Source organism: Podarcis cretensis (assembly GCF_951804945.1).
Source record: "Podarcis cretensis genome assembly, chromosome: 7".
NCBI lineage: Eukaryota > Metazoa > Chordata > Lepidosauria > Squamata > Lacertidae > Podarcis > Podarcis cretensis.
Window position 1 is genome coordinate 31,428,892 of NC_137176.1, and position 18,194 is coordinate 31,447,085.

Genomic DNA, 18,194 nt, shown 5'->3' on the forward strand with positions numbered 1-18,194 from the left:
CCTACAATTCAGTGGTAGGAGACACACCGTTTTTCATGCTTCACGGGAGGAAACCGCAGGTTCACTTCCTCCGTGAGTTCGGATCAACGGCCTCGCTGCCGGTGCCTGAAGCTTTGCGAGGGCCAGGTGAACCCAAGTTCCAGAAAATGATCTTCTGTGGGTATGAGCCAGCGGCTCGTGCATGGAGGTTAGCGTACCCGTCAGGTGATCAGAGTAAGCTGCTGATCAGTAAACACGCTGAGTTCTGTAAGCAGGAGGAAAGGTCAAAGATCCCTGCCAGACGCGATATTCTTTCAGAATGTCTTTCCGATTCAGAGCAGGAAGGTTCTGATGAGGAGGAAGGAGAGCCAGGGGCTGAGTCTGCTGATGACGATCAGCTCACTGACCAAAGTCAGGAGCAGGATGGGGCATCTCCACAAGTTGTAAAAAGGGAGCCCAAGAGTGAGCCTAGTTCTCCTGTGAGGGTAATTCCAAGGGTTCGAAGACGCGTTAAGTCAGAGGGGGAATCCCGGGATGCAGAGGACACACCTGCTGACCACAGTGAGTCAGAGGAAGTGCCTGAGTTTGTGCCCAGGAGGTCCAGTCGCACAACGAAGGGAATTCCACCTGAGAGGTATCAGGCCACAGGTGCGTGGGTAAGTTTCGCACAGTGCGAATCTGAGAGTTGTGAGGATGTTCCACAGATGCCTGACAGGGACGCCAGGAGAGGGCGCAAGGCATTGGGGAAGGGATTGATCTCACAGAGGTCTGCAAAGGTACATCCACAGGTCTTGTCAGAATGCTCTGCAAGAGGGGGTGTTGGGGTTCAGAACTTACTGGGTTAATGTTTGTTCTGAGTGTGCCTCCCATTCTGACGTGGGAAAGGAGGGAGGAGCTTGTTGTTCTCTCTGTGTCTCTGAGAGAGACGGACGGAAGCCATGAATGCTAGCAGTCCAGGAGATTTTGGGAAATGCTGAGCTGTAAATATTTGCTGCAATAAAGAACTGATGGACATACACAGTGCTTGGTGTGTTTGGATCTGAAGCAGACTGCAACGGTTTTGATCCGCTGTGTTTTTACTCTGCTAGACGAAACCGGAGAAGAAAAAGGTCCGCGCAGCTTGGCTGGGAGCGTGCCGGACCACTGGGGCTAATTGGGGCCATAAAGCAATTAGATGGCCGGTGCAATTAAGATCTTATCAGATCTTCACATAATTTACAGTGAGTAAAGAGATGCTTAGTGGACTCTTCTTCACAAGCATCAGTAAGCAGTGGAAAGGGAGAAGTCTTCCCTTTGAATTAAGTTGAAATATTATTTCAGCTTGGTCTAGAAAATGTGAAAGCTTTTATACTGAGTGGTCATGAGGAGACATCACTGAGATTATGATAAACTATACGCTAGCAATGGCACATTAACATATACTTTCCTTTCCTCGAGTTACTTGTTAGAGTCAATTGAACCCTGACTCTGAATTATGTGCGATCATCATGTGCCGTGTTAACTGAACTGGGTAAGATTTGGCTCTTTGCAGCTGATGAATTTAGTTCTCTAGACTTTGCAAAGAGCTCTCTCTGTGTCTCTTAGGCTTTTAGTGCAGCACGTTGGTCATATCTGAGCAGATACAAGCCTGGAAAGTTTCTATACAAAACACCCTTTTCTTTGCAGCCAAGCCAGAGGGGAACAGCAGCAATTATCAGAGCAAGGGTTACCTTTGCCCATCCCCCAAACCTTGTTTTTAGCCATCAGGTTGGTGTGGAGCAATAGAGCACAGGGCATGGCAAGTCGGTAAGCAAAATCGTTTCCGGCTGCAACCTCATGTGAGAAGGAACTAACTCCTTTCTTCTAGAGATCCGGTAGACTAAGGAAAGCTTCAGTGTGCAAAGATACTGAAGGGTTGCTTAGATCTATGGGAAGAGATGAGCTTTGGGGCATAGCTCGTGTATGAAAGATGTTCAGAAAGTATGAAAGAAAGTACAGTGATACCTTGGTTTACGAACTTAATCTGTTCTGGAAGTCCGTTCTGAAACCAAAGCGTTCTTAAACCAAGGCGCACTTTCCTATAGAAAGTAATGCAAAATGGATTAATCCGTTCCAGACTTTTAAAAACAACCCCTAAATCAGCAATTTAACATGAATTTTAATATCTAACAAGACCATTGATCCATAAAATGAAAGCAATAATCAATGTACTGTACTATAAAATAGATAAAACAGTATTGTGGATGATCAAAATAAAAATTAAAAAAAATTCTTACCTGCACTGATGATTGTCATTGTTTGGATGGGGGGCTTTTATCCCTCTCCGCAGTCACTCAATCAATCAATCAATCAATCAATCAATCAATCAATCAGTAGCTGAACTGGGATCCACACAGATCCCTCCCCATGCTGCTGCGGGAAATGCTCCCTAGAATACTCGTGCCTCCTGCAGTGGCATGGGGGGGGGAGTTGCGCGCCCGCCAACCAGATCCAGATAGCAGGTAGGCACACAGCTTTGCTCCCTCGCAGCTCCGGGAAACGCTGTGACAACCCCCTTCTCCGCTGCTGGACAATGAAAGTGTGGTACTCAAAACAGAAGTGCACCCCTGAATGGAGTAGGTTCGTAAACCAAAAAAAAAATACGCAACCCAGAACACTAATTTCCGGGTTTGAAGTGTTCGTAATCCAAAAGGTTTGTTACCTGTTTGTAACCCGAGCTACCACTGTAGGATTCTCTTGGGTATGCTTTGAATATCCACCTGTGTGTTAACTGTAACCATTTCACATCCTGCTTTGGGTGCTTGTGTCCCGCAGCAATCAGGACTCATTCCAAGTTTACATTTTTCTTTCAAATTTTAAAGCATGAGGAAAGCTAATAAATCAGATAGTTTTCAAAGTCTGTTCCTGTCCATCGATTCCTCGGGTACTACCCCCCACCCCGCCGTCAAAGCGTTTTGGTTTGGATTTTTATAGATTTGGCAAGACTGTGCAGCCACAAAGATAAATGCAATTAGTATGTATGCTTTCCTTCCCCCCCCCCCCTTTTTTCTTTTTTGACAAGCGGCAAGAAGTCATGAGCACACTCGGTGATTTTTCCCTCCTTTTATTACCTATACAATTGCAACTGGAATAATGGTATTGCATGAAGTGGTGCTGAATAAGTAATGTTGGAAGCTTTTGCTAGAAGAAAACCTGCAGTTCTATTCCCAGAAGGTTTACCACTATATATCAAGAAGGCCTGTTTCCCAGGAAACAGTTAGATCATCTTGCTTTTATACTAATGTAAAGCGCTCATTATAGCTTGGGACTAGCTCTTTGCTAATACATCAGTCTTCCATCTTCCATGGCATGTTGAAAGAGCTCAGTATTTTATCAAATTAACTCTGGCAGGAGATGATGTGATCTCCTAAAAATATGCATAGTCCCTCTTGAAAGCCATCAATGTGTTCATGCAGTGCAGTTGCCAGCCTTTCAGGAGAGAGAGAGATCGCTCCCTCATTTTTGGAAATATCTATCCAGTACAAATTTCAAAGTTGTACCCTTTGGGAGTCCTTTACATATTTAAAATCTATGAGGTGACCGTGTTTTCAGTTAGAGAATTTAGTCAGTTGACACCCATAATGCATGTGTGTAAACTGCATGCAACACACACACACACCCCGGCTTTATAAGATACAACAGGGGATTTTAATTGCGTACGATTTTACTACAGTGACTTCAAATGTTTATTAACCTCATTTTTTTAAACTGAACTTCTGAGAGGAGAAGAACGGGGGTGGGGGGAGACATTCTGTTGCATTGATCCAAGCAAAGGATTATCCCCATTGTAAAGTGAGGTGTTTAATGGTACATTTTTAGTAAGGCAATTAATAGCTTTAAGCTTTAATGGGTGTACGAAGACAACTCAAGAATATATGAGCACTTACTGAGATTGGGCTTTCTCTAGCCTTTTACTACTGTGAAGCAGTAATGTCTCTTGACTGACAAATGTCTCGGTGACATGGAGTGTGAGGAAACCTAGCAACACTTACTTGCTGCTTAATAATGCTTCCCCATCCCTTTCCCCCTGCATATTGAGTATCGCTGCATCGGCATGCAGAAGCACCTGAGCTTTAATTCAGCATGCTTCTCTGTTTGCACTGGAAGTGACCTTCAACATTTGTCTCTGTTTTGAATTGTGGTCTCACAGCTCACCACCAATCCATGAACCACATGCTTCATATGTGTACTTGGACTGTGTGTTTTTGTGTGTGTACACATGCTTGGTTGTCTCTTTAAATCACTGAAGCCAATGGAAACCCTCCACCCTGGGAGATCAGAGCTGACTGTTTTAAATTGCTCAAGGTTTAAGCCTTGATTTTGTATGTCTCAATGAAACATGGGTCTTCAGCTGGTGAGCTCAGACGCACTACCGTGCCAGTGATCTAAGGTGGGTTCTAACAGCAGCACTGTCACTATCCCATATATGGTTTAAAAAATGAAGAAATGGGGCCCCAAGTACATGTTTGGTGAGTCCCCTGTCTGAAAAGGTTGAAGGTTACTGCAATAAATAATGTGTTAAAAAATAAAAAGACACACTTCGTTTTGTTTTTTGATTTTCTACCACTAATAGTAATGTTTTGAGTTTGGGGGAGGTTGGGGAACTGGCCAGGCAACATTCTTCGAAGATGGTGACCAGCTGGCCACTTTAGTGCTCATCTGAGAACTTGAAATGAATGAGCTGAGTTGCAGTACAATGTTACCTCTGGTTACGTACTTCATTCGTTCCGGAGGTCTGTTCTTAACCTGAAACTGTTCTTGTCCTGAAGCACCACTTTAGCTAATGGGGCCTCCCGCTGCTGCCGCGCGGTTTCTGTTCTCATCCTGAAGCAAAGTTCTTAACCCCAGGTACTATTTCTGGGTTAGCAGAGTCTGTAACCTGAAGCGTATGTAACCCGAGGTACCACTGTAGTTACATTTAAGTGAGAAACAACCAAAAGGGCAAGGCGGGGGCAGGGGGGAAGAGTTGCTGTCTGAGAGAGAGGTGGAAGCCAGGGAGATGACTCAGTGAGAGGTGGGTTCAGAGACATGTCTAGCTCTGTGCTGGATCGAAAGCTGTGACTAGTGGATAATTAAATTCTTTTGGTGTGTTAATGCTGCGAGACCCTCCCTCCTGCCTTCAGATTGTATGTAGGTGTTAATAGAACCATATAGCTTCAAGACACCACAGTCACCATTGGCCTTCCAAGGAAATTGACCCCTGGGTGAGCATTGGAATCCCTGGAGCTTCTCAGCACTCAAGAGATTGGGATGTGTGCAACAATAGGGTGGACAATGGCAGTGTGTTTTAACTTGCTCATGGCATTCAGAACGTTCATTTCCCACCCACCAACACCCCAATTCTCCTGTTGTATTGCCACCTTTTGGCAGGCTATATGTAGCAAGAAGTATGCGTGCAGAATAAAAACCCTGGGGGGAAATATGAAATGAATTCCTATTTGACAGCCTCAAAGGCCTCTGCAAATTAATCTTTCAGCGTTGACGTGGTGTGGCACACTCCTTGCTGGTGCATTTTAGTGGCTGCTAGCTGGTACAAGTATTTTTAAAAATACATCTTTTCTTCTTCAATGAATGACTGAATGAATGAACACCTGATTAACTTAATGAAGCTTGGCCAGTAGTGGGAGGAATTACTTGGCTGCTGAGAGCTCCAGGAGGTCTGGCAAATGATAAGACTTGCCTTATGCTTTTTCAAACCCAGACTCTGCTGCTTTGAGCCATAAGTGAAGGCTGCAGGAATTATTTGATTATTCAGTTGAAAATTGCTGCAAGTAGAAAGTTACTTGTCTGTCCCTTTAGCTAGTAACTTTTGTAACTTTTGTAACTGCTATTCCATTTTGTAACTTTGCTAGATTTCCAGAGCAGTTTTTACAAGATGGATATGGTATCAAGGAAGAAAAAGTTACAACCTGCTGTCTAAAATAAAACCAGTGGTTGTTTGTTGTTTTCCCCCTGTAGAATAAATTTAACTGCCCGGTGGTGGAATAATTTAATTTAATTTTGTTTTAGGTAACTGTTGTACTTAAAACAAAACAAAAAAGTTGTTTCTGCATTTAAAAGGACAAATCTTAATAAAACATTTTTTTAAAAAATGAACTTCCCAAATTTACTGTTTGTTTTGCCTGTTTCCCATATGTCTTGTTGCAAGAGCTAAGGGCACGTGATGTATTCTTGTCACACTTCAGCTCATATAAATAAATAAATAAATAAATAAATAAATAAATAAATATCTTAATATTTCATACTTCGGAATCATGTTGAAAATACATTGGTCTTTCCTTATATTCTGACTTCTGTTTGGGACCACTGCAAACTCAAATGATGACAGCTCCCATTTTTCCTCTCATCCCCCTGCTCTTCTTTTTGCTTTCCAGAAGTATATGGAAAATGTAGGAATTTGTTGGCCCACAATACCACTTTCTCTGTTTTCTACCAGTTTGGTCTCATTGACTAACATGGGTGCATGTTGGCCAGTTTTGTTGAGATCATTACAAGTAGCCATAGTTCAGGACTAGAGTACATTTTTACACTACTGAAGTCCAATGTTCAGTTGTGGTTCGAGGACCCGACCCCGCGAAGTGAAATGAAGACACAAGGACACGTGATATAAGGTTAATGGGCTAGAAAAGGCCACAACTTTATTGATTACAGCAATGAAAAGGTATTGGCTTAGGCATTGGATCGAAGCAAGTGGGTTTATTCACGGGACGACGACTAGGAATGAGGCCAGGGAGAGGCTGGCGCTGCAGCAAAAGGCTGCTGAACACCCCCCCCCCTCCGTGGCACCTGGTTGGATGGCCACGGGGGGGGGGGGCGTGAGCGCCAGCCAGGTGAGCTGGAGGCAGGGGGCAAATGCCCCCTGCTGGGTGGTGCTCGGCCTCCCGCCCACAACCACTCCCCTCTCTTTCAGGGAGGAGAGTCTTTTCTGAAACGTCTGTGGTTTGAGGATGCCAGGTGGCTAGGCTGGGCTTACTTCAGAGACTGGAGAGAGACAATCACAGTCAGTAATAGCCTGGATGAATCAATTACTGAGCCAGTACAAGATATTTGAATTGCACAGCTGTAACATGACACAAAAGGGACGCGGGTGGTGCTGTGGGTTAAACCGCAGAGCCTAGGACTAGAAGGTCAGCGGTTCGAATCCCCGCGACGGGGTGAGCTCCCATTGCTCAGTCCCAGCTTCTGCCCACCTAGCAATTTGAAAGCATGTCAAAGTGCAAGTAGATAAATAGGTACCACTCCAGTGGGAAGGTAAACAGTGTTTCCGTGCGCTGCTCTGGTTCGCCAGAAGCGGCTTAGTCATGCTGGCCACATGACCCGGAAGCTGTATGCCGGCTCCCTTGGCCAATAAAGCGAGATGAGCGCCGCAACCCCAGAGTCGTCCACGACTGGACCTAATGGTCAGCGGTCCCTTTACCTAACATGACACAAACTGCATTACATTGGTACAAGGGCATTTAATGTGTCATTGTGTCTTCACACAGATTTGCAAGAAGATAGGATCAGATTGTAAGAAGAAGGTCCATAGGTGCAGTTTTACTAAAATCTCATAACTCATATCCTGAGACACTGTATGACTATTACATCATAAATCATACCTTTGAATCAGCAACGCTTCTTAATTCCCGCCTTATTTGAATGCTGTATTTCATTTCTCTAAAATATCAGACTCTAGATTATTTATGTCAATGTGCCGCCCAGGATATTCAAGTAAACGTACTTGTAAAACTATTCCATCCTGTTGCCTTCATTTGGCACATTACACAAGATGTCTCTCTCTGAGCCTGAGAGGTATCTTGTGTTATGTGCCAAAATATGGTGCCAAGAATAGAAAGCCTGTGATGGTCTAAAGTTTACTACCAGTGATTGTACAAATGTAGCTTAGAATTTTTTATTTTTAGCACAACATAAAAATAAAAATCAAGACATCAAATATAAGAGTGAATGGACTGGTCTTGTGAACCCTGTGTTGATAGAAAACATGACTATATCTGTCTGATTTTAGAATCATATTTACTATATTTGAACCAATAAAAATGAAACATCTAGATGAATATATTAAGTGTGGTAGAATTTGCAGGTAAAAAACAAGCCATACCTTCATTGAAAACTTTTCTACTATGGAATCTACTATGTAAAGTACATAAACCTCCAAGAACAGGGTGTGGGATGACCACACAGTTCTTTAAACATAAGATAAAATGTTGTACCTCCGACATGCATACATATAACATTTTTAAAACACTTAAGTAACAGCAACAAAAATCTCACATGACTTTACAAACATAGCACTTGCTATTAAGGCAGCCCATGCAGAATCACTGCACTTCACAACTCTTGTGTAGGTCAAACAAACTATTACATAGAGCACAATGTTGCTGAAATTCTCTGCAAGATACTTTCTTCTTTTCCTGGAGTGGCATGCCCTATCAGTTCAGAGACTAACTCTATTGACACCCTAGGCAAGGTAGCTATGTTTCTAGATTCAACCCAGAGTTTGATCCACTCCAGATCCAGGTCTATTTCGGATGCTCTATCTGTTGTGGGTTGTTCTGGTTGCAAAAACGTAGGCTTTTAAATGGGCATTGCCCACTATCCTTTGAAAAAAAATATGCCACTGACCATGCATTTGGAAGGACCATCAGATCACAGATGTCTATGCCATTTTTAGTTTTATTATATAAAGAGTGCTTTGAGACTTCAAATTCTAGACTGAGATTGCTGTGCACTGAACAAAGAAGAGGTATTGTCAATCCTGCTTTTGGCACATATTATACAAGTGTTAAATCTTCTTAGAAACCCAAAATGCTTCTGCTTACATTTCTGGATTTGTGGGAAAGGAACGCATTGAGGAATTTCTGGTTTACTTTTTGCAATGTGCAACCACAGTCAGGATTTTTTGTTCATTAGCTAATCCTGTAGCTAATTGTTAGGTAGGTTCTGTCCAGAACTGTGCAAATGTGTTGTTAGCTTCTCAACCACTGTCAGGCCTAGATTTTGAGTTGCTGGAACTGTCTGGTTGCAATTATAGCTAAGGGTGGGAAACACTCAACAATGCATTTTGTAAATACCTTTCTGTGAACAGAGCAATGCAGTTATCTAAAAGTCCTTGATTAAAGATAGCCACTGACCTTGGTCACCTCCTGAGATGAGGGCGCAGATCGCTTGCAAACATTTGCAGATGCAGTTTTGGGGCACAGTGAATCCAAAAGTCAAATTAGTAAGCATGGCACAAAATAATGGAATAACAGGTTTGGGGTATACATCTTTACACAAGGAAAAACTAAAAAAAATTAAACAGCACTTTGCAAGGTCTCTTTGACCCAGCACCTTTATTCTTATGCTTTTTTCAGTTTTCTCCATAACTTCAATAGGAGTAGAACTGAACCCAAATTTTGCAAAAATATCAAATTTTCAGTAAATTTAGGAGGCCCTTTCCTCTTAAAAAAACAACACAACAGGTTAGTTTGGTCCCTGTCATGATTGAGGAATATCTGGAACATAGAGTTGTGAGAGACTGATAACAAAAGTTTTATTCATTTTATTTTCAGTACTTTTGGGGGCCGTTTAACCATACCTGTCAACAGAGGGTTAACAAAATAATGTGAAAATACTCTTTACTACCTTGGCTGGTTTCTTTTCTTTTTTAATGCAGGAAGCAGTAGTAATAGATTTCCCATGCTTACTAAAACAAGCTTTTCTAGAGCAGTAATTTGCTGAAGCAAGCAAGAAATGGTCTGAAATACTTGATCCCAAGGTTTATTTTTAGCATGTTTCTTTAACTATTCAGCCTCATTGTGTTACCCTACTCCATTCTTATAACCTTTATCTACCCTTAACTGTCTTTTTTTCTTCCCGGTAGATTATCATAATCTACTGCAAAAGGCTTATTGCAGACTGATTGTAAGACTTGTGGCAACAGCAGATGTGGTTAGGTTGGGCTTGAGCAAAGGCTTTGTACTGCTGTATTCCAAGAGTGACAGTTCAGTAAACCTTTGATGATTGAGGAGCCCTGACTTGCCTACAAGGTCACTTAGAAATAGGGAACATTACGCCTCTCTCAGAAATCACGAGAGGAATTCAGCATTGCACCCTTCCAATGGTTCCATCTGTGCAAGCATTGCAACCTTTGCTAGATGGACCAGTTCTCCTCTCCTCTCCTCTCCTCTCCTCCCCCTCACTGTTCTGGGGGTTCTCCCAGCCTCCCCAGGATGAATTTGGAGGGGGGGCATGGGGAAGGGGGCCAAGCCCTGTTGTGCAAGCAGAAGTCTTTGTGCGGGACTTCCACTGATTAGGTGAATCCCACCCCCTGAACATAAAGCATAGAGTTGTTGAGTCATGCAAAAACCCATAATGAGCAAGTTGAGGTTAGCCTAACATCCAGTAATCTGGAATGCTTTAACTATCAGCTGTATATTTTTTTCTGTGGACTTGAGACTGGAATGGATGGCTTCGTATGATGCTAGGTTACCTAGGACAGTAACATGGAATATCCTTCCTGAAACACTTTTTCTAGTTTAATGCTAAGCTGAAACGATAAATCATACCCAAGCTTGAGTGCTGTGTCTATGTGTATGTACAGGGAGGGATTATGCTTCAGTTCTGGAGCATTCTCCTATCTGTACTAGTGTCAACTATGATTACCTGGTTTAATATCTTGGTCCTCAATTTTAAGTAAGCAGGGATCACCACAAGGATAAACTTCCAGGTACAGACATTGCACATACACACTGCAACCCAAAGAAAAATCATATGAATTTATGTTATTGGACCAGAATGTATTTTGTTCGGAAATTAAAGAATGAATGAAGCTTATGTTATCTAAAGGGCACACAGGGAAAGTAATCTTCTGAGTTGAAAAAGTGATTAAAATGCTTATTCAAAAGAAGAAGAAGCAAAATAATGTATTTGCACTTTGGAACATTACCCCAGGTAGATATCTCCCCCCCCCCCCAGTTTTGCCACTTATCACTATCAGGGTGTTTCCCTCTGTCCTTTTGGGCAGTGTTCAAATTATGAGGGGGGGAAGTAAGGGTTGTCCTCTCCTCAATATTATCCAGATTATGCTCTCCTTGTATTCTTCTAAAATGCTTAACTTAAGAGAGTAAGACCCCTCTGTCCTGCTTCTTGAGTCTAAGCCAGGTCTCAATATACAAGCAACCCTGAGAAGGAGATCTTGAGAGAAAGGGGCCTCCTTTCTTATGACATACTCGTCTGACCCATGTACTACAGCTTGCCTGTAGTACACAGGAACAGAAAGATACTCATACCAACACACACAGAGAGGCAGGCAGTCTTTCTCTGCCATCCCACACTTCAAATCTGTCACAGTATGGAAAACAGAATCATCCTGTAAGGGAGGATGCCAGCGTAACTGCGAACATTCAGATCTGAATTTTACAGCTGCTGTTTTAGTCCTAATGCATCACGTGGTTTTACCCCTTGAAATTTGTTGGATCTTCTTCCTTGGGCAGAGCAGTTCCCGGTCCCTTGTAAGTGCCCTGCTCCTATGCAGAGCACAATCCACATAGCATCTGTAGCGCACAGTTCATTTGTTACTAAGATATAAGGGAACAGAACGTGGGAGTTTGTCATATTATGTAATTTTAACCATGCAGGTGGAGTTTGACCTGTGCATACTGATGCAGATTGTAGGGATCCAAAAGTAAGCTCCTGTAAGGGCCCTTCTCCTGTGAATATGCCAAAGAGGTGGGGGAAGAGGAGGAGACATTTCAGCACCTGTAGCAGCCAGTATTTGAAATATTAATAAATAAAGACCTATCCTTGACTTTATGCTATATAATAATATTTGCTATCTGCTCATAAGAGTAATTCTCTCACTTTGTTGCTACATGGGTTGGTTCTGCCTGTCTTCCAGTTTAAAGTTGTGAATTTAAAAAATATGTACTCTTGGGGAGGGAGCAGGAAATAAGTCTACTAAATGAAAAATTAATATTTTTTGAATCAGTTTCATGTGCATCATACACTGCATAAAAAGGAATCTTCGTGCTATTGTATGATCACATAAGGATTCATTTTCTGCAGTTCTTAAATCAGTGTCCCTGTGTGCCTCTGCACATTGGTAAAACTGTGGAATGGGGGGACAGGGAGAGACGTTTATTGAAAACTACTGCTAACTGTGCATGTACAGTAGTCAAAACCTACTAATGAAAACAGAAGGAATGGTAGAATACTGACTGTTCAGTGCCACTTCAGAAGCACACTGTGTTATTCAACACTCCCCGCCCAAAAGAATCCTGGAATCATTTGAATGGGGAGGTTTGTAGGGAAAGAGAAATGGCAAACTTGCAATTCTAACTCAAGCACAATGCTGTGATCTTTCAGGTGTTTGCATCATCTTTCTCTGCTTTCTGTGGTAATTTCACAAAGACGAACCTGTCTTATTGTTTGAGGAGAGGTACTTTTTTTTCCTTTTTACAGAGTACATCCTTACTCCTTTCACTACCTTCATCATCTCTGTGCCTCAATATGAAATTATGCCAATTACCCTAAATCTGTTTGTATATATCATACACTAAAAGCCATAGTTGTTCATGTACTGTGCATGTTTTATCCGTTAATGCACTTCATGCAGTATGTGAATAATGCTGCAATCCAGAGATTTAGGCTACATGCTTTGTTGAGTATATAATGATTTCCTGAGAGTGAAAATGGAAAAGGACTTCTGGATCTGACCAAAGGCCCATCTAGTTCAGCATCCTGTGTTCACAGTGGCCTGCCAGGTGTCTGTGGGAAGCCCGCAAGCAAGATACAGGTGCAGCAGCACTCTCTCCCCACATGATCCCCAGCAGCTAGTCTTCAGAGGCAAACTGCCTATGACTGTGTAGGTCAGTGCTTTCCAAACTTGGGTCTCCAGTTGTTTTTGGACTACAACTCCCATCATCCCTAGCAGGACCAGTGGTCAAGGATGATGGAAGTTGTTGTCCAAAAACAGCTAGAGACCCAAGTTTGGGAAATACTGGTGTAGTTAATACATCAACACCAATATTAGTAGCCATTGATAGCCTTATGCTCTTATGAGGAAGAGGACAATAACCTGATAGTATATTATGTTTACTGTAAATGTGCCTGGGATAGCATCCTAAGGGATTCACCCTTGAAAATTCTGCCTCCAGGTATGTGTTGAGGGGGGAAATAAATTTTGATTAACCTAGTGTCTTAATTGCAGCATACAGCATCCTCTTGTTTTTTTGTTTTGTTTTTTACGGCATGGCTGTAGACCTACTAATTGAAATTCTGAACAAATGCACTGCTCCTAATATTCATTTTCTTTTATTTTTCCCTTACTGCTAATGTTTTGATTTACCCTTCACCCTTTCTTTTTCTCTCTTCCTCTTCCTCTCCCTCTCCCTCCAGAGCAGCTTGTTGGCGGAGTGTGCTCACAGGGAGATGATTCCTCATGAAGTCTCTGGATCCCCTTCAGAAATCAAATGTGACTTTCCACTTAGCAGACTGAAATCGGAGCCAGCCAGGCAGTGAAGCCACAGAAGCGGAGGGCAGGGGCCGGTGAAAAATGAAATCCAACCAGGAGAGGAGCAACGAAAGCCTGCCGCCCAAGAAGCGAGAGATTCCTGCCACCAGCCTGCCTTCCGAGGTGAAGCCATTAGTTCTGGCCAGTGAAAACCACCGAGCGGACAACTTAACATGGCTCTCCAGCACAGTCAGCAGCCAGAGCAGCCTGGGTGGGAGAGGCAGGCCTGGAGGGACCTCGGCGGAAGCTGGTTCACAACATGGAATAGGTTTACACAAATCGCTGTCTGCAGGAGTAGATTATTCCCCACCTAGCGCTCCTAGGTCTGTTCCAGCCACCACCACCACAGTTTACCCGCCTGCACTTTCTCAGGCAGGGACACCTGTCTCCCCAGTGCAGTACGCACACCTGCAGCACACTTTCCAGTTTGTAGGGCCCCCGTATAGCGGACCATACGCCGGATTCATCCCCTCCCCACTGATTTCCCCGACAGCCAATTCTGCAACCAGCACGGCGGCCTCTGCCACTGCTGTTGCCACCACTCCATCCCAGCGTTCTCAGCTGGAGGCTTATTCCACTTTGCTGGCCAGCATGAGCAACCTAAACCAGCAAGGGCACAAAGTTGAGCCGCATCTCGTTCGGGCGCCCGGGTTGATCACAGCAGGGTCCCCTCCACCGACCCAGCAAAACCAGTACGTCCACATTTCCAGCTCTCCACAAGGCTCAGTTAGGAACGTCTCTCCTCCAGCCATCCCAGTCCATTTGCATTCACACCAGGCAGTGATTCCTCATGCGTTTGCCCTTGGCCCCTCCTCCCAGGTGGTGGTGCAATATGCAGATTCTGGCGGCCATTTTGTCACTCGGGAGTCCTCCAAGAAGTCCGAGAGCGGCAGGCTGCAGGCTATGCAAGCAAAAGAAATACTGAACGGGGAAATAGAGAAAAGCAGGCGTTACGGCATCTCGCCATCCTCAGAAGTGAGTCTCGTCAAATCAGGCAATAAACCATCTCCTCATCATTATGAGGCCAGGCACGTGGTGGTCCATTCGGGTCCTGCTGATTATATTGCACGCGATTCCACCGGTGTCCGGTCCTCTGTTATGGTTGTTCCCAATAGCAGCACACCTACTGCAGACATGGAGGTCCAACAAGCCACCAATAGAGAAACACCTCCCTTGGCCCTCAACGAAAAGGGAAGCTTGCACTTAGGAAAAACAGCCCACCGATCCTATGCTTTATCTCCGCAACAGACTATGGGCCACGAAGGGGTGAAAGCAGTTGCCACTTTGTCCCCTCACACAGTCATTCAGACCACCCACAGCGCCTCAGAGCACCTCCCCGTTGGGTTGCCTGCTGCGGCCTTCTACACTGGGACTCAGCCACCGGTAATTGGCTACCTAAGCAGTCAACAGCAAGCCTTTGGCTATCATGGAAATCTGCCACAGCACCTGGTGATCCCAGGCACTCAGCCCCTCTTAATACCGGTAGGCAATGCAGATCTCGACTCAACAGGGGTTCCTCCTGCTATCGCCACTTCATCTCCCCAGTTGGCAGCAGTGCCTCACACGTTTGTCACAACCGCCATTCCAAAAAGCGAGAATTTCAACGCCGAGTCGCTAGCAAGTCAACCAGCTTACCAGGCAGCCGTCGTGCAGGCCCAGATCCACCTCCCCCTGATCCAGCCTGTACCTTCTTCAGCAGCTGCTCCTTCTACACTGCCTCCTTACTTCATGAAAGGGTCTATCATTCAGTTGGCCAACGGAGAGCTGAAGAAGGTAGAAGATTTGAAAACAGAAGACTTTATACAGAGTGCAGAAATTAGCAGTGACCTGAAAATAGACTCCAGCACCGTGGAAAGGGTTGATGACAGCCATACTCCAGGCATTGCCATGATACAGTTTGCAGTTGGAGAGCACCGAGCACAGGTAATAAATGGGCTGGGGAAAGGAGGGGCTATTCAGTTGACTGGATATCCTTTCTCACAATGCCGAAGTCTCTTAGGAGCACAGAAGGGCTAGCACGTGGTAGTGTGGAAGAGATTTTCAAAATGGCATTCCAGTGGCTTAATAACTGAGGAAGAGCAATGGCATATGTTGCAAAGTAGAAGTGGTTGCCGAGTGACTAAAAGTTTCAAGGTTCCTTAATGTGTGTGGATGTAACAATGGACCTCTAAATTAGGATTGTCAACGTTTTCCCAAGAGATAAGTTCTTCTCCCTTTAGCAGCTGCAGAACTTGCCCTGTTCACTCATGAGGATGCTGCCGTATGAAATTCTTCTCCTGGACCTATAATAAGCTGTACCATTCAATGGAAAGTTGTGTTTTCACTTACAGAGAAATGTACAACCAAAAATTCAGCCGTATCTGTGAAAACCATACGATAAGTTTCAGCCTAGCCCATCCCCTCCATGTCTTTTAATGTTGCTGTACTAGCATCCTGATGCTGTCACCTCTGCAGCAGCAGCAGAGGTGGGGAGGCAGATGCCGGTGTATTCTCTTCATGCTCACAAATACCATCAGTAAAAGTGGCACGTCAGGAAAGCTTTCCTTTCAGGAGTGGAGAGTGCCATCGTCTGGTAGAAAGGATGATGACCTCCATTTAAGTGTCACCTTATGCAGGAGCCTATCAAAATCTAGCTGACATCATCTTACTTAAAATACTCCACCAGCTGTGTTTCTCACAAGGGACGCTTCCAGAATTCAGAGCAAGTCGTGTAGAGAGATACGATTAAAATGTGGGTTTAATTTACATTTCCTGTAGATTCTAGGGCTTTGGGTCCCTTCTGTATCAGTCATGTTTTCTGTAGTAGCAGCTAGTCTCCTGGTGGATGTGGTTTGTTTTGTTTTTGTTTGACTGTTTGATTAACTAGTTGAAATCTCGACTTGGTAGATCACTATTTTGTCTCGTGTTTGAATTTGAAATGTCTGCTGAGTGCATAGTCTGGCACAACCTTTTCAGTTTAAGAGAGACAGCATTTTTGTTGCATAATGGCTAAGGATGTGAGCCGGGAAGCCCATTTCAAATGCTGCTGCAGCCCAGGAGCTCCTTAAGGTGGCCTTCTAGGTGTTTCTTGCCTTAGCCTTCCCCCTGAGACCAGCAATTTAGAGAAAAGGTGTTCCCTCCTCACACTCTCAGTTTAGAAGCCAGGATTTGGAGGGAAAAGTGCCGGTACTGCATACCAGTGAGTACCACCAGGAACTATGGCTGCTGCCTTATAGATGTTAAGCAAGTCTCATATACCTACAGGGCAATAGTACTCAGATGCTGTGCCTGTGTTACGTCCCCATTTCTCCCTGGGAGTCTTTATCATGGCCCATTAATGTCTTTCCCCTCCTCACTGGCCAGTTTTATGCCAGACTCCTTACATCCTGGAAGTTTGATGTCAAACAGCCAGTTACAGGAAGCAAAATATGACTTCGGTACAGTGGTACCTCGGGTTAAGAACTTAATTCGTTCCGGAGGTCTGTTCTTAACCTGAAACTGTTCTTAACCTGAGGTACCACTTTAGCGATTTCTGTGCCGTGCGATTTCTGTTCTCATCCTGAAGCAAAGTTCTTAACCCAAGGTACTATTTCTGGGTTAGCGGAGTCTGTAACCTGAAGCGTCTGTAACCCGAGGTAGCACTGTAAACCATGAATTTCTCTTCCTTCCTCCTTCTCCGCCCCCTTGTGAGCTTGTGGTTCTAAAGGTTTTTAAAGCATACATATGTTCCACATTATTGATATGTTGTATAGGAGGGAGAGCAGCGTTGTTGATCATATCTACAACAGAATATCTCCTTTCACATTCATTGATGATTAAACTTTCCCCAGGAGCCATTTATTTGATAGCCTCCTTTTAAAAGTATGCTGCGTTTCATATATTACATGTCTGGGGTTTTTAATATATATTCAGTTTTTGAAAGGGGCCATATTTTGACTGCAGTGAGTCTTTTAGTCAGCATATACCAGGACTGACTGGCCTTTCAGATGTTGCTGCATCTCAAGTCCCACAATTCCTGAGTCTTGGCCATTCTGGCAAGGACCAATGGGAGTTGGAGCCTAACAGCATCCAGAGCAAAAACCACCTTAGCTATCCCTGGCATAGACAAATGGTATCCTGACCTACTTTGGGTGAAAGCTGTTACGAATAAGAAGTTAGGGCCTAGGCAGGCAAAAAGGTGGGATGAAAAATGAAGAGGGATAGGAAAAGCAACTGAATTTCTAGAGCAAGGGGACGTTGCCCAATGCCCCATCCTCGCCCCCTGTTCTCCTGTTCTGTAATAGCAGATTCACTTTCTTATGGGCATTTTTTAAAGTAAAATTAAAAACCTGTGTTTTAATAGAGCGAGCAGTGCAGTTATTTGAATGTCAACTCATTAATAATAAAAAATAATAAATAAAGAATTTAAATGAATGTCAACTCATTAGTGAGTTCAAAGCGGTTTACTCCCAAGTCCCAGGTAAGTGGGTATAGGACTGCCACCTAAATGTATACCAGGATTGCATTAGCTTACTGGTTGCTGAAATAAATAGAACCCCAAAATCACATTTGAGTTACAGAATTGACTGAGGTTTTATTCAGGTTCCAAGACTATCTATATTGTGTTCATTGCCACACAATCACTTTTAGATGAGAGGAACTGCTTGTGTTTCCCAGGAGAGGACGAAGAATTAGGCTTCTTTCTGAACTATCCCCTAGCCGCAGCTTGTATTAATTAACCTACAGA

At 43.8% G+C, this 18,194-nt stretch overlaps 1 protein-coding gene across 21 annotated transcripts in view; it reads left to right on the forward strand.

Moving 5' to 3' along the window:
• The window catches only part of ATXN1 (ataxin 1), a 224,714-nt gene that overhangs the window by 195,836 nt on the left and 10,684 nt on the right, over nt 1-18,194 (forward strand). For 20 of the 21 annotated variants that reach the window (XM_079983278.1, XM_079983281.1, XM_079983279.1 and 17 more), the window contains one exon: nt 13,375-15,412. In XM_079983278.1, coding sequence (XP_079839404.1) covers nt 13,532-15,412 — 1,881 coding nt within the window. In that variant the 5' untranslated portion in view covers nt 13,375-13,531. The remainder of the gene's footprint in view (nt 1-13,374; nt 15,413-18,194) is intronic. The other variant, XM_079983272.1, reaches the window with a different exon arrangement.